This window comes from Euprymna scolopes, chromosome 24 (genome assembly GCF_053919585.1).
Source record: "Euprymna scolopes isolate OS-2025 chromosome 24, ASM5391958v1, whole genome shotgun sequence".
Classification (NCBI taxonomy): domain Eukaryota; kingdom Metazoa; phylum Mollusca; class Cephalopoda; order Sepiida; family Sepiolidae; genus Euprymna; species Euprymna scolopes.
In genome coordinates, this window is record NC_136505.1 from 59,563,341 (window position 1) to 59,581,098 (window position 17,758).

Sequence of the window (17,758 nt, forward strand, 5' to 3'; positions counted from 1 at the left end):
CAACTAATTGTACGCATTTGCATGTAACAATCACGTTACAACTAATTGTACACATTTGCATGTAACAACCATGTTACAACTAACTGTACGCATTTGCATGTAACACTCACGTTACAACTAATTGTACACATTTGCATGTAACAACCATGTTACAACTAACTGTACGAATTTGCATGTAACAACCACGTTACAACTAATTGTACACATTTGCATGTAACAACCACGTTACAACTAACTGTACGCATTTGCATGTAACAACCACGTTACAACTAATTGTACACATTTGCATGTAACAACCATGTTACAACTAGCTGTACGAATTTGCATGTAACAACCACGTTACAACTAATTGTACACATTTGCATGTAACAACCATGTTACAACTAACTGTACGCATTTTCATGTAACAACCACGTTACAACTAATTGTACACATTTGCATGTAACAACCACGTTACAACTAATTGTACGCATTTACATGTAACAACCACGTTACAACTAATTGTACACATTTGCATGTAACAACCATGTTACAACTAACTGTACGAATTTGCATGTAACAACCACGTTACAACTAATTGTACGCATTTGCATGTAACAACCATGTTACAACTAATTGTATGCAAACGGCTGCTAATGCTAATGTTTTCGCTGGTCAGCTAATCTACGGCCGCTGCTGATTTCCTTTGTCGATGTTCTGTTACAATAGGAGCGCACCGCTTTGTTACAAAGCTAGCACCTTTCTTTAACTCAGTAGAGTACATGCAGTTAAATATCTACTAGACACTATCCTCGAGTGTCTAAGGTATCTCTCTACAGAGATTTTTCAGGACAACCTGGCATAAGGATCCTTTTTAATACAGAGTGATGTGGTTCTCAGTTTATTAACTGTGTCGGGTATATACTCGTAAAATAACGATAAGAATATTCTGTTGTCATAACCCTTATAATAAGAGTATATAATAAGCTTTGGTTCTACAGCATACATTTTCCCACTTGTATGTATTCTTTATATACACATATATGTATGTGTGTGATAGCTTTATACGTACTTGTGTGCACTCTTTCATATTCTTGTATGTATATTTTTGTACATGTATTTATTCTATCACGCATCGGGCTTCACAGTCACCAAGGGAGTCACAGAATCAATTTAAAAAATGATGGAGAAGACGTCGTCATCCACATGGATGGACTACCATAATTAACTAGTTTCACTTAAGCTTTAGGTGTGATACCATACGCTTATATATTCTATGCGTGATTTGTAGATGTACCTATATTCATGAATATGTGCATGTATGCGTGTGTCTTAATGGATGAGTACATATTGTCTCCGATGTGACATAATGAAAACTGTAATTGAGCGAAAAAGTTAAGCAGTAAGAGAGTGGCTACAAAATCACGTGTTTTTTCGAGGATTTTTTATACCTCTTAGCTAGCGAGATCTAAAGGGGGAAAAGACGGGTGTGACAGTTGATCTCAATAGAGATCGGATGTAGCGAAACGGCCTTTTCGTCTTTCTCCCATGCATAAGAGAAAAGTCTGTATCTGTGACTGTTCTCTATTTTAAATAAGCTTAATTAGAAATTCAACATCAGCGTCCGAGTGGTTTCCTCTCTTTAGACAATAAAGAACCATGATAACGAAGCCACGATGACAACGATGACGACACGAGTGTATAAATGGTTTATACACGCCCAGTATGTAAAAGTGCAACACCGAGTTCATATGTAGCTTTATTTATTTACTAATAGTATCTTCATTATTTCTTATATCTCATTCCAATTATTATCTACCCTTTTATTTACACAATTTACAGACTCATATGTCCGTGATTATGTTAGGATATTTTTATATATTTTGAAAAGATTTGTGGAATTGTGTGTATATGTGTGTTTAAAAAAAATATCCTTATTAGTTTGTTCAAAGCGCGATTGAGACATCCTACCGGATGACAAATATTCACTCCCTATATCATATATTCCAATCTAGAGATCTTTAAAAAATTCTGAGCGTCCCTTTAAAGTACAATTTTTAAAATCTCGCATTTGGTTCACCGATTATATTTGCTAAGTGGTCTTTGAAATTCTTTTTCATGAGCCAAGTTGCTCCTATTGTTGCTGGAATATATATATCAAATGTATGTTTTGTTTCATTTTACTTCAAAGTTCTCAGACATCAAGGGCCCCTTTTCTTAGGGCTAACACTTGATATCTATATAAGATACATGGATATTCGCATATTCCATTAGAGCTTTTACCTCTCAAAAACTGAGTTAGTAAAGAAGGTGGGAACATAATTTTCTCTCCTCAATTGACCATTTAAATATGTTATTGTATGTCTTTCTTGCGGTCACTTGGTCTAACTGGATTCCAAGATAATAATTCCTCATTGTCTGGTGTAGTATCCAGCTTCGTGCTTTTACTTGACGTAACATCACTTGGAGAAGGTGCATTATTCCTAGTATAAAGGACTGTTTGTTAGCCATACCGAAGAGGGCTTATTTAGGCTACGAATACTATGTAATTTGGAATATTTAGTCAGAGTTTACTTGTGGAGAAGTAGCCTTATGCCAGGTTGCCCTGACAACTCCCTGTACAGAGGGACCTTAAGCATTCGAGGATAATGTCTAGTAGGCATTCAAATGGACATATGCGTGATATGTATGCATATCTAGCTCTCTCTATATATAAAAGTGGACGTGTCTCTGTATTCGTGTGTGCGTCTATGTATCTGTGTATCTGTGTATCTGTGTGTGTACATTTCCTACGCAATAACTCTATTAATTTTAAGTTTACAGACTCGAAATTTGATATATAGGGTACTGAGATTTGGGAAAATCGATGTGATCGGTTTTCGACCAGGAATTTGGCTGTTAAGGGGCCAAAGTTCAACGATTTGACCTTTGAGAACTCTACCAAACTCCTCCGACAATTTTGGATATAAACAATTGAAATTTTAGATATAGGTTCCTGGAACATTGATCTAACTTAATAACTTCATTTGAGCCCAAAACAATAAATGTTTAGGGATCATAATAGGGGTCAAACTTAAAAAAAATTTGACCTCTGCGGTCTCTATCAAATTACTCAGACAATTTCTGGTCTAAACATTTGAAATTTTACATAAAGGGTATTCAGAGATAGGGCAAGCTTTTTAATCGGTTTGGGTTGAAAACTTTTAGTTACCAATATATAAATGTATGTATGTATGTTTGCATGTCTGCCTAAATATTTCGACAGAGGCGACGAATTTTACCAAGATCAGTATCGTTTTGAACAACCTTTCAGACGACAAATATCGAAAAATTGGCTAAAAACATTAATATCTTCACCTTCAACTGGGCCCTTTTCTACAGGGGGGGAGGATCACTTTTTTCACCGATATTTTTAAAAGTTATCCTCTCCTTTCGATTTTCTAGCCTTAATTTAAACATAAGTCACTTCCGCTTTGGCGGTGGTCGTAAAAGAAAAAACGTCATTTTTTTTCCTGTTCTTTTCCTCCTTCGCGGTACGAGTTCGAGCCTGCCTACCTACTACGACTTTTTTTTTTTTGCTAAACAGACACATCCAAACACCCAGACAACGCCGGACCGAAATGCTAGTATATCTATAAAAGTAAAAATATCTGTGCGTATGTATGTGTGTGTACATTTCCCTACCTAATAACTCTGTCAATTTTCAGTCTACAGACTCGAGATTAAACATGAGGAGTATTGAGATTTGTGAAAATCTGTTTAATCGGTTTTCGGCCAGGAATTTACCTGTCAAGGGGGTCAAAGTTAAACGATTTAACCTTTAAAACTATACCAAACTCCTCCGTCAATTTTTGGTCTAAACCCTTGAAATTTTAGATGTAGGTTACTTGGACATGGATCAAAGTTTTTAATGTTATTTGAGCCCCCAAAATAAATGTTAGAGGGTCAAAATTGAGGTCAAAGTTTAAAAATATTTGACCTCTGCGGTCTCTACCAAATTACTCAGCCAATTTTTGGTGTAAACATTTGAAATTTTACATAAAGGGTATTCGGACATGCAGCAAGCTTTTTAATCAGTTTTTTGGGTGAAAGTTTCGCTGCCAAGATGTCAAAGTTGAAGGAGTTGATCTTTGCAGACTCTACCAAACTCCTCCGTCAATTTTGGGCATAAAACTTGAAATTTTAGATGTAGCTTATCTGGACATGTCAAACTTTTTAATATATATATATATATATATATATATATATATATATATACATATGCACATAAAATTATGAACAGCATATAGGGCCTGAGCAAAGCTAGGCTGAACTGCTAGTATGCACATATTTGTTTCAGAGTCAGATATAATATATGCATATGTATGTACATATATGTATAAGTTTTTACAAGTATGTCAGTATGCTATATCTCTATAAAGCCCTAATTTATCCCCGTATGGAGTAATATTGTCACATCTGGTTTACTGCACCAACCACTAACCCGCCTTTTTTGAACAGGGTAAAAACATGAGTTTCTAATATAATAGGCTCCGCACTGTCTGCTAAGTTTCAGCCTCTGTCGTTTCACCGCAGTGTTGCATCCCTATGCTTGTTGTATGAGTACTTCCACAGGATCTGCTGCAATGAACTTACCTCACACGTACTCTCTCAATCTAAATATTTTTGACCATTCCGATTATCAGCCAGCCTCTTCCTTGTTAACTGTAGAGATCTTTAGCCCCCCCCCCAAAAAAAATTCCTAATCTAATAACTTCTTTCCTAGGAACTCATGCCTTAGACATTTCTCTTCATGCTACCTGTTCACATAACCGTACCAAAATGCAGAAATTTAAATGTAATGTAAAAAAGCTTCATGTTGATAACCCCCTTAACCAAAATTGCTACCCTATAAATCTAGCCCTATCACATTACTTCTTACGCCTCAATGGAAATATGCTTTGTTTAAGGCGAAACGGGGGAGGGGGGAAATCAAAGCTTACCTTCACATCGACTAATTTCCATTCGCCATTCGATACGTAATTATCAAGATCGATTGCTTTGGCGCTGTCATGGACGTCCACCTGGTAACCGTCGTAAGCCCACGAGCCGAGTTTCATCCGGCAAATTTGATCGTCGAAAGGAAAATAAGTGATTTCAATATTACAGGTGCTTCGTAATTTGACGATCGGTGGCCAAAACACTGTACCATCGTTATGGACCATGGTTAAGGCCTGCATATAACCATTTGTGTAATCATCAGCGCTGCAGAAAAATAAAAACAAACATATAGAAATAGCAGATAATAATAGAAAAAGAACAAACAAACTGAATCGGGAATATACTATGTATTTTATAAGCTGGCAAACTAAAAATGTTGGGTTTCACAACTTTTGAGATGAGAATGAACCTATGGCCTATAAGGTTTCCTGGTGGATAATTCATTCACCTGAAGAAGGTGGGAGGTTACATTAGCCGAAACAACCAAGATCGCAATAGTAGTCCGATTAACGCATATAAAAATACTCCTTTGCTTTTACAGCGATTTTCTAATTTCTGGTTGAATTATAAACAAACAAAAGACATTCACTAATTATATTTTATAATAATAATAAAAAAAGAAATACTATCCGAATTTTCTGCCCACGTAATGGCGAAGAGAGGTAGGACAGTTTAGCCAACTTGAACCATTGAACTCAACGTGAAAAAAGCAATAAAATTTGTAATAGATTAGAAATTAATGTGCGAGACGAACGAGCTGATATGAGCTAAACTTTTTCTTAATTTGTTCGTTCGGTTTACTCTAAAGTCTTCTTTCCTTTTCATTTCATAGTAGTTTGGAGTCAATTTTTTTTTTACATCGAGATGCGATGTGAACGGATGCTAAAAAGCAAATGGCTTTAATTGCTTCCCTTCATTGAATTTTACTCTGTTCTTCAATTTAAAAGAAAGTAAGTTTTCACAGAGAGGTGTGAACTCAAAGTATTTTCAACCAATGAAAATCGCTTCAAAATCTAAAAGTAACACTTTTGCGTCAAATTAACGAGTCGATTCGAAGCGAGAAACTAGTATAAAAGAGAAATCAGAATTCTTTCGAGTGACACTCAACCTCAACAACTCCCATCCTAGAAGACTTTAATGCCTAACTCTGAAATACTTTTAAGCATGCTGATATATCTCCAGGGAGTACAGCTACCCAGAAGGTAAACGCACACAAGCACACTACAGAACATTTAAACGAAATTTTGTCTACTTCTTATTCAAGAACTTTAAAACTTCCTCACAAAGTTTGGTCTTTCGAAACATATTTTACATATCTGTAAATTTTTTTATATAAATATATACATAACAATATGTTTTGTTCGTTAATTCATGTTTTCTCGCTTTCGTTCCAAAAATACTTATTGTAGAGTCAGCTCTTGATCATTGGTGACCTATTAAAAACATTTAGGTTTTTATATAGCTTTTTCCATTCGCCATTTTCAGTACGTGTATATTAATTGTGAGCGCTGTTCTTGGCACTTTGCAACGACGTTACTATTACCATAAAAGTACATTTTCCGAATCCAGAAACGACACTACAAATTTTTAATTATTATGGCAGCTCACTTCATAAATATAGTCGAGTTGCAATGAATTGTCCCGTTGCTTGCAATCAAACAAAATGTCTGTGTACCTTTACAAGGACAATTTGTTTGCTAATAAGCAACGGAATAACAACAAAATTAGTTTTCTAATATTTTTTACTCACTGTTGGCCATATGAAAGCGAGTAATTCATTTTGCTCTTTATTTACTTTATAATATACATCTATCATATCAATTTAAGAGAATTCCTATGTAGATTAAATATGAAAATTTGTTGCAGAAGTCCATTACCTCCCTTCCCACATCGAGGGAGATGTGAAAATGGCTATGTGGGTAATAACGTGAACTAGCAACCTTCGAATCCAGTTCGTACTACAATAACACTTTCACTAAAGGATGCTGACAATCTTCACCTGGTCCCTCCCGCAAGCATCTGATGCCTTTTTTGAAAGATATCGAAGAAAGGAACGCTAAAAATAATCATCTGATTCATATAAAACACATGAATGATGCCCAGAATTGCAATAAGTTTCACATCGAGTTTATGTGAAATTAAATTACTGCAATACGTCTTTTTTATTTTATCAACACGTTGTTCACTTACAATATTTATAAACAGATGATTATCTTTTACAAGTTTACAGTGATTTATTTTCTATTTCCGATATTTATTTTAGTACAACTTTTTAAAGGAAATTAGCTGTGCAGAGGCTTAAGATTCTTTGCGAATGTGAAATTAAACTTATCTGGCTACTTCCGGCTTCTCTATCTACTATGGCACTTTTGGTGAAATTTTTTTCTCAGATACACCAACATTTTTATGGCGACAAAGAGTAAAACAAAAAGATTAAGTCCGATAATATTTATCATCACAAAGTATTATAACGTATGAAAAAATAAGTAATTCAATTTAATGTAAAGAAAGACTTCAGTTTCGTATTTGTGACGCAGTCCTTTTTTTCAATAAAAAATGTTCGAATTAAACATGCTAGAACCATTGACTAATGCAACGATAGGTGTATCAGAATTTTTGTAGGAATTTTTGACACCCCTAACAAGAAACTGCGAATAAAATATAAAACACTCGTAATTTCTCTTTTAAAAGTGGGTTGTTTATTTTCTTTATGGATTATACTTCTAAAATAAACTATTAAAGTTGTATAAAAAGTAATAGAAATATTATTTTTTTTTATTTAAAAAGAAACAGCAATGAAATTAATTGAATTTTATGAGTTCAGTATTTTTCAATTTTTAAACTTTAAAAATCTATCAAAATTTTTCTATTGATTCTATTTTTACGATATTTTCAGGGTCAATGTGAAATTTTTATGCTTTTTTGAATGAATCGAATATAATACTTTAGACAAACGTTTTTTTTACTTCACGCCCCCCATTTTGAAATGTCTATTAAAAAGTAAATAATTAATTTACCAAATTTTTATATATCACAAATTGAAGATAAAAGATTAATAAATAATATATTCAAATTTAAAACAAAAAAGTAGTGATTTTTAGAAATTTACCTGTAAAGTCCGAAGTTTAAAACCTTTTTTTTAAAACCACGTTGTGTTTTTTTTAAAAAATGAAACCTTGGTCCTTGCTCCTTTAATTGAAACATAATTAGGGTTTGAATTACATTTCTCGAGTAGTTATAAGCTTGGAAAGACAGGGGGTCGAATTAATTCACGCTCCCCCATTTTGAAATGTCTATTAAAAAGTAAATAATTAATTTACTCACCAAAGTTTTATATATCACAAATTGAAGATAAAAGATCAATAAATAATATATTCAAATTTAAAACAAAAAAGTAGTGTTTTTTTTTTAGAAATTTACCTGTAAAGTCCGAAGTTTAAAACCTTTTTTTTAAATCACTTTGTTTTTTTTTAAATGAAACCTTGGTCCTTGCTCCTTTAATTGAAAAAAAATTATGGTTTGAATTACATTTTTCGAATAGTTAAAAGCTTGGCAAAACAGGGGGTCGAATTATTCAATATTGTTCACAAAGTTTCTGACACACCTAATGCAACGATATCTTTTAAAGCAAGATATTGGATGTAGCTAAAATAAACTTCCTTCACCCAACGGAAAGATATTAGATTTTTTGTTTAACCAAAAAAAAAAACAAAAAAAAAAACAGAAACAGAAACAGAAAGATAAAAAAAAAACTCTGTGAAAAACAAAACTGACAATTTTTTAGTACTTGATGCTTCCAAACATATAACAACAGAGCATGTATAAGAGCATTGGGCTACATTCAGCGATGAAGGTTTTATTTGTTTTGTTGATGATCTTTTCAAAACAAAAGCATCAGTACATTTACGCGCCGTTTCATTCGCAGAACATCAGTATATATATATATATATATATATATATATATATATATATATATATATAGATAGATAGATAGATAGATAGATAGATATCATTCAAACACCACCGTGTCTGAATATATGGTTAAGTTGCAGTTTTAATCATTTAGAACGGCTTAAAAGTTTCACCGCTCACTCATTTCTCGACCAAATTTCAAACAATTATCACAGTTTATAGATCAACTTCTCAGCTATATTGTGAAAATTTTTCTTTCAATTTTCGTTTAGTAAAACAAACGTTATGATGAGTTTACTGGTGTTCAAAGTCGTAAAAATTCGTAAGGAGTTAGCGACGCTTTTTATGACTGGTTTCCATAGCAACCACGTCGCTTCAGCTGTTGCTACCAATTCATAGCTCTCGCGAAAAGAGAAGTAACAAGTGAAACAGAGAATGAAAAAAAATGAAAGGGAGATAATTGGGTGATTTTATTGAAAACAGACGAGTGCTGTAATTGTTATTACATATGTGTTTATGGGGGCAAAAAAAATAAGACTGAAATTAAACAAAGAACAAATGAATGCATTGGAAGCCTGGAAAAATCATGGATTACAATATACAAATACGAGCATGAAAAGTAATATGGTTAAGTATTAACAAGGAAAAGTAAAAGACTAGTTGTTAAAACTGGAAAAGAAAAGGATAAGATATTCTAGTAAAAATATAATAAATTCATAACTTAAAATATTGCAGCATTAATATTAAAAAAATTCAATTTAACATTATATACTCAATTCTTAGATATTGTTGAAGGCTTGAATATTCAATACAGTGTGAATATCAGTCGATGCATGTGTCATATAGTATAGGAATTCACTGTTTTTAAGCGCTTTTGATATATGTAATACGAAATTTAAACTTTAACAATTTTTAAAACTAGTGCAGACATGTTTTTTAAAAATAAATAAACGTACTTATTTATTAAAATTAATTCAATATTTTGAATTATAACAGATTCTTCATTAGGAAAATCCAGTTTTTTTTTACAATGCATGGCGGTGATAATGCTTGGGACGTCTTCAGTTATTGAATGTTCAGCTTGAATGTTAACTATAGTGTAAGCGTCGGTCGACGTGTGTGCCATATAATATAGAAATTCACTATTTTAAGCAATGTTGATATATGGAATATGTGGGGAAAATAGAGAAGGCTTACCACAAAAACATGCCCGTGTCTGTCTGTCGTGCGGGCTGAGAGGGAAAAATGAAAAGATCCAAGATGGCGATCGTGGTCTTTTAATGCCCACGGTCTCGAACAGATCTCGAAAAATCGCATCACACACATGATTTGGAGGTGTACACGGGCACCATAAAAGCAGGTTGTTGGGGGTGGGTGGGCAGAAGCGTTCAGACCTGTGTAGAGTGAACATCGTCAGATTTTTCCAAACTTGTTTACATTGGACTTGAAGCCAATGATATTGTAGTCGGCCAAGAAGCAAGCCAGCAGAACAGTGTTCCATAGGCGGGCAGTTCTAAGAAGAAAGCGTTCAGACCTGTGTAGAGTGAACATCGTCCTGGGCCTAAGACCTTTCAAATTAAGAATATATATAAAATAAATAAATAAATAAATATATAGAAAAAATAAAAACTGGATTTTCCTGGTAAAGAATCTGCAATAATTCCAAATATTAGATTTATTTTAATAAATAAATATATTTATTTATGTAAAAAAATGTCTGCACTAGTTTAGCTCTTAAAACCGTTAAAATTTGAATTTTGTATTCCATATATGTCAACAGTGCTTAAAACAGTTAATTCCTATTTTATATATAATATTTTAATAAATATTAACGATTATTTTTATACCTACAAACACTAGTATTTCATGCTTACGAAATGATCAGTGTAGGAAATGATGCTGCTGGTCAGAAAATTCAAACTCAGTACATCGCAGGTGAGTATCTTTCCTCCAGGCTACTGGCAATCACCAGATGAATTGTAAGAAATTACGTGTCTATAAATGCTACGTAAGTGGCCATTCACACACACGCACATATATAACTTGATTGATAATTTCACAATTATTAATCTCTCACCCTTTATATATATATATATATATATATATATATATATATATATATATATATATATATATATATATAATTGTCTCTGTGTGTCTGAGTGTGTGTGTGTCTGTATACATTTCCCTACGCAATAACTCGAAATTTGATATACAGGGTACTGAGATTTGGGAAAATCGACGTGATCGGTTTTTGGCCAGAAATTTGGTGATTAAGGGGTCAAAGTTCAACGATTTAACCTTTGAGAACTCTACCAAACTCCTCCGACAATTTTGGGTCTACGCACTTGAAATTTTAGATATAGGTTCCTTGGACATGGATCTAACTTAATAACTTGATTTGAGCCCAAAACAATAAATTTTCAGGGGTCCTAATAAAAGTTAAAAAAAATTGACCTCTGCGGTCTCTTCCAAATTACTCAGACAATTTCTGGTCTAAATATTTGAAATTTTACATAAAGGGTATTCAGAGATAAGGCAACTTTTTTCATCAGTTTAGGTCGAAAAGTTTTAGTTACCAATATATAAATGTATGTATGTATGTCTGTTTGCATGTCTGCCTTAAACTTTCAATAGAGGCGACGGATTTTAGCTAGATCAGTATCGTTTTAAAATTCGACCTTTCATACGACAAATATCGAAAAATTGGGCAAAAACATTAATATCTTCCCCTTCAATTAGGCACTTTTCTACAGGGGGACACTTTTTTCGCCGATATTTTTTAAAGTTATCCTCTCCCTTAGATTGTGTAGCCTTAATTTAAAAAAATGTCGCTTCCGGTTTGGCGGTGGTCGTAACAGCATAAACGTTAGGTTTTACCCCGTTCTTTTCCTCCTTTGCGGTACGGGTTCGAGCCTGCCTTCTATGTAAGACAAAGAATACATCAGAAATAGTTTAACTCCTTATCCTATAACTTTCCTAACTTTATGACTTTTAATTACTCAATCAATTTTTTATTGTGATTTTCCATGTCTTAATGACTTTAGCAAATAAGGTGTAAACCATTACAATTCTTTACTAATATTTTCTCCTCTGAAGAGATGGTAGACATCGAAATCCTATAGGATAAGGAGTTAAAATATTTCTAATCTATTCCTTGTCTTAAACAGAATAATAAAGATCTTTTGATTTGAAACTCAAACATTTCACGTCATAAATTTTTAAATTCATTCAATGACTAACAATTTGATTTATTTGCTCTATCTTGTATATCGAGCAATTCTTGCTTTGGTGGGATAATACTTATAGAATTATTTCTGCCAGTAATATCTTGTAAATCTTATATTGACAGGTTTGTATACCAACTGATTGTTGGATAATTTTATTCTGAAGTATATATAAATTTATATAAATATATAAATTTATATATATATGTATATATATATATATAAATTTATATATATATATATATATATATATATATATATATATATAGTGATTGTGTGTCAGAAAGAGATGTAAAATACAAGTAGCGAGAGTTAAAGAGAGTGAAAAAGGAGATACATTACAAAAGGTGGAGATTGTAGCTTCAATTGAAAACAAATATTTGTTTCCTGTTTCAATCAAATAAAGTTTGGAAAAAGACAATTCTATACTGATTTCCAGGATGCCTAGTTTCTCTCGTGTTGAGATGTAAACTTACTTGCAACGCCATGAATTACAAAACATCCAATTTCCTCGATATTTCAGACAGATACCTTATAATTCTTACTGTTGTATCTGAAAATCTCGTCCAATAAGTTTTGAGACACTGGAACTCTTCTAGGAAGGGATAGAGAGAGAGGGATGAGGATAGAGAAAGAAAGAAAGAGAGAGAAAGGGAGTGAGAAAGGGAGTGAGAAAGAGTGGCAAATAACATATAATGCTATTTGTCTTCAACTTCCTATGTTTCTGGATAGATACACTGTTATCCGTTCCTGACAATATGACCGACAATTACTAACAACCGGGGTTCTCTTGATAAAAAAAAGATTCGTCATATACGAAATGTTCTGATCTATTATTTAGTCAAATTCTTTCAAAAAAATATTACCAGTGATCATTCACTGGGAACGACAAGTAGTATTTCCTGGAATCCAAGTTACAACAAATCTACTTGGATTCTCAATACTCTCAGCTTCTTTCGCTAACCATTAAAATCACTTCGCATTTCCGCAACAGCTGTTTGCAATTTCTCGCCGATATCGACTGTTAATTTACATTGTGTTCGAAGGGACAATAAGCTTAACCAAGATTCCAGTACTCTTCATACGCTTTCTGAAACGTTACACGCGGTTTTACACATAGACCCAGCACGTTGTAGACTCAGTCGCAAAGGAACCTAAAAGAGGAAATAATTCGACCTTCTTTTTTGTAACAACGACATTTACTTCCGAGCACTTTCCCGACTAAAAGTTGATCTTACTCATCCCTGACTTCTGTCCACTCGAACGTTGTTTCTAACCTGCCCTCAACTGTGCTGTTCTGTCTATGCAGACTTTATATTTTATAGTCTTTTTCTGTTTTCCCACCATGACGTCATTCTGTATATGGCTTGGCATTTGCATACGCGCGTACTCGCTCTGTTACATTTCTATTGGTGTATGGATAATGTTCTACCTCTTTGATTTGTACATCTTTCTTGACCATTTTTCGTGACACAAACCAATGCTGGTACCACTTTGGTGGTGTGAGACCGATTAGGTGATTTTTCATATGTAATATTTTAGTTTCAGTTTCATTGCTTTCGTACATATTCCTTCTATATTAATGGGACGTTGTCAGGGTAAAATCAAAGAATGGAAGAAATTTATGCTTTCCGATGTAAAACATATATATATATATATATATATATATAGGTTAACAATTTACTTGAAACGTACTGGGTTCGTATATATCAATCGTAATGGATTAAAAAATCTTTCTCATGAATAAAATTTTTTTATAATGGAAAAATTTTTTCATATAAATTTTGTAAATTGTGAAAAAGTGCAAGGTCAATGAATGTCTTTTTATATAGTTTCAAAGCATAAATAGTGTAGTATAATAATTCTACATATATATATATATATATATATATATATATATATATATATATATTTATTTATAATTATAAAACTCAAATGATCTTGTAACGGGTGTTGTAACCAAACACCCGGTTTACGACTTCCTGTTGTGCATGCGTACATAAACAAATAATCAAGGCGACAATAAAACGTATTATTTTAGTGTGTAAGTTTTCAGCGTCCTAATTATTTTTTTTCGCGTTTGAATTATACAAATAAACAATTGTCTATACTTTTTGCATTTTTTTTACATCGTTCATTTCCGTATCATGTTTAAGTTATTTAACACAATTTTCTTACAAATAAATCTACTTTAATTTTTAAAGTAAAATCTGAAGAGTACGTGACTAAATATTCAGCAATAACATAATTTTGCAAACTTGTTAGTCGCAATACGAAACAATATTGTAATGGATACCTTTCGAAAAGTAATAAATATCCAGCAGAGAAAACTTGATATTTAGAATTTGGAGAATTATCATACTGCACTATATATATATATATATATATATATATATATATATATATATATATATATATATATATATATATATACATGTATATATATATACACATATTATTAAATTTATAACTAATAACGAAATATTACTTTCTATTACGAATACTTCGTATTACTTCGTAACCACAAAAGATTATCCTCGCAACAAAGTATATAAGTATAGGCGAATATTAAAAAATATTAAGTAACTGTGTCTATGCACAAAGATAGGAAGGAAGGTAATATTAGATAGGCACAAGAAAACAAAAGTAATTTAATAACCCTAAGTAGATCCAGATGGCACTATAAGGGACTGTTAAAAGTTAATTTAACACAAAACATGTTATGGTCGGTATTATTGTTACACCCTCACGTATGAAAACGCTTTAGGCGAAAGGCAATAAACACATCCCTGACCCGAAGGAGGTGATAATTCTGGGGTGCCTGCATCATCTTTGCAACCTTCTTTCTTTACACGAATGCATGCAAATAGACTGGAAAATACTTGGGAAATTGTTATTTTTTTTTACTGAAAATTTACGCGGAAACATAAAGAAAATAAAATAAGACGGTTTATTTTAGGACGAAATTTATTTTAACAATCTCACAAACTATAAGATTGTTGGTATTTATGTCCTATTTAAACATTATCGCATGATTTTGTTTATATTTTATATTATTTTCTGTTTCGCTACCCAAATTGACGAATTTTATTACAATAACTGATTAGGTCGGATAGTAAAAATGGCAAAATGGAAAAAAAAAATTCTCCAAGAACTCAAATTATTGATCTGAAGAGCGTCAAATTTATATATTTTCTGAAACTTGTAATCTTTACTCCTTGAATGTAGATATTAGGAGAACATCTGCTTTAGATTGGAATGACCGCCACTGGCTCTTACTTATTTTATCAGGTTGGGATGGATACAGAATCTAAGGACTACACCTCATTGCTTTCAATTGCTCTTAATTTATTTTCTATTTAATAAGATTTTGGTAATTTAAGTCTTAAAGTTATATCTTTCGTAATCCGCCGTTTACATTTTAAAACATATGTTCTTCCGTTAACAATTTCAACTATTACGTTCTGTATTTTTATATTTAAATAAACAGTACTTTCGAACATCTTTTCTCATACAGTTTTGTCAATTGTATAGAATATTAACAGAGAAAGCAAAAAAAAAAAAAAAAAAAAAAGAAAAAATAGAGAAAATAACTGTTACCAAAGGCAATAAAATTTACATTTCTACTTATCTGAGTATTTTTTTTTTTATTTTAAAGTGTCTTAACACACTGGCTGTCACGCTGTTTTCAGAACTATGTACGTGAGACCATCAAAAATGTTTTCGTACATTTGCATAATACTTAAGGTGGAAGCGTTATTATGCCGATCAAGTCTTTACAATAAAAAAGAGTGAAAACAGACTCCTACACTAGACATACAAAAAATGGATTCTAACAACAAAAAAGATTGAAATATTGTTAGGAATCTTACTGGTGATTTGAACTGGATCAAAAAGCTTTTATTTCATCAAATTAGAGCAATAGCAAGACCCCAATTTCTTCTAAGATGAGTCGAAATAGGTTTGAGTCGAAATAGGTTTGAATTACTTCTAAACCTTTCCATTTATCCAACAACGAAGAAACAGAATAGAAAGAAAATAGACTAAGAAAAGTACAGCACTTAGATATTTTCATTAGAAATTTCAAATCTGTATACCCGCCAGGAATTTATGTTGTTGTCGAAGTATCCTAATTCCATGGAGAGGAAGATTAAAATTCCGCCAATTTATTCCAAACAAGGCTCATAAATATGAATAAAACGCTTCAAACTCTGTCAACTGAAAGGATTTGCATGAAATCTCTTCATCTATTCAGTAAAGTTAGAATTAAGTCAAAGGAAGGAAGGAAGGATTAGCTGAGAAAATCTGGGTCTACAATAGGATGTCTACAATGAGTGTTGACAGCTTTATAACGAAAATAAGCCGCAACAAATATTGTTGACGCGGCATCATTGCAAACTTTCATGGCAACCTATATTGTTGACATCGCAGTCGACGTCTTCAAGCGTTTTTATTTACATTTTTATCGTGGCCTTCAGAGTTTTGTAAACCTAACGAATTTATCATGGCTTAGAATTTTATTCGATTTGAAATCGATGTTGTATGATTAACAACTAAAAACTCGAAAACAGAGCTACTGTCACCCATCGGTCGAAGATTGAATTTTAACCAGTCTGTATATTTTTATTAGTTTTATTTTCGTTTACTTTTCAATTTTTGGGCGGGTATTGAGGCTTCACATCGGGTAAACTGTGGCGCTACGTTACATTTCTCGAATGATAAGAATTCAAAAGACTACGATAAAATATAAATAAAAGTGCTCTAAAATACTTTCAAACAAACAAACACAAAAACTTATCCAGGTAGAAAAACAATTGTATTGCAATAGGTAATATTTATCTGTTACGCAATTTGTTTATTTTCACCACTTTCTTTCTGATAACTTTCTTGAATATCGCCCATATTTTTACTTTATATGTAATCAATATATGATATCAAATATATCAGGGCCCTGTCGGTGGGGCATTAGAATACGCCGACTGCCCCCCCCCTGCAGAGGGTAAAAGTCCCTCAATGGGGGTCCTGGATATGACCTTAAACTATATCCAGTGGTGAGGCCCCAGCTTGTGGGCTTTGGGGAGTGTAGAGCTACCCTTTAATTACCATTGCTCCCAGGTCCACTCTGACCCGGAGTGGTAGTACCTGTTAGGGTCCCAACTATGGGTTAAATAGAAACCGACGTGAAAACAACAAATATATTCTATTAAAAAAAATTTTCTTCAAAATCTTTGGATTCGGCATTAAATAACCCGAAAAGGGTTGATATGCCGTAAAACAAAAACAACCAACCAACCAACCAACCAATCAAATATATCAGGTCGGTTCAAAAGGTTTTGCCGGTTTGTAGAAGATGCATTTTAAGCCATTGTAATTTGTTTTAAGCATACCGTTATTACTTTAACATATCACCATGATTAAATTTTAATTGTTTCTTTCAGATTACCAAAATATCAGTCATGTTTTTCTGCAACATCGTCAACCATGTTGACCGGAAACGATTTTCGTTAGTCAACAGAAACGTAGTCATCTTCCCCGATTATCGGGTCTTGCAAAAACAACCTTGCAATAAACTATAAAGAGAAAAAGAAGGAAATTAGGCAAATAAATAAGTGAGAGAACAATGGCGCCGAGTAATGCACTCATAGAGGGAAAGCTTGAAG

At 32.7% G+C, this 17,758-nt stretch overlaps 1 protein-coding gene across 1 annotated transcript in view; it reads right to left on the bottom strand.

The window, feature by feature from the left end:
• Positions 1-17,758, bottom strand: part of LOC145246740 (neuronal acetylcholine receptor subunit alpha-10-like) — a 550,490-nt gene that overhangs the window by 59,339 nt on the left and 473,393 nt on the right. Inside the window, exon 7 of the mRNA XM_080108500.1 lies at positions 4,962-5,223. Coding sequence (XP_079964626.1) covers positions 4,962-5,223 — 262 coding nt within the window. The remainder of the gene's footprint in view (positions 1-4,961; positions 5,224-17,758) is intronic.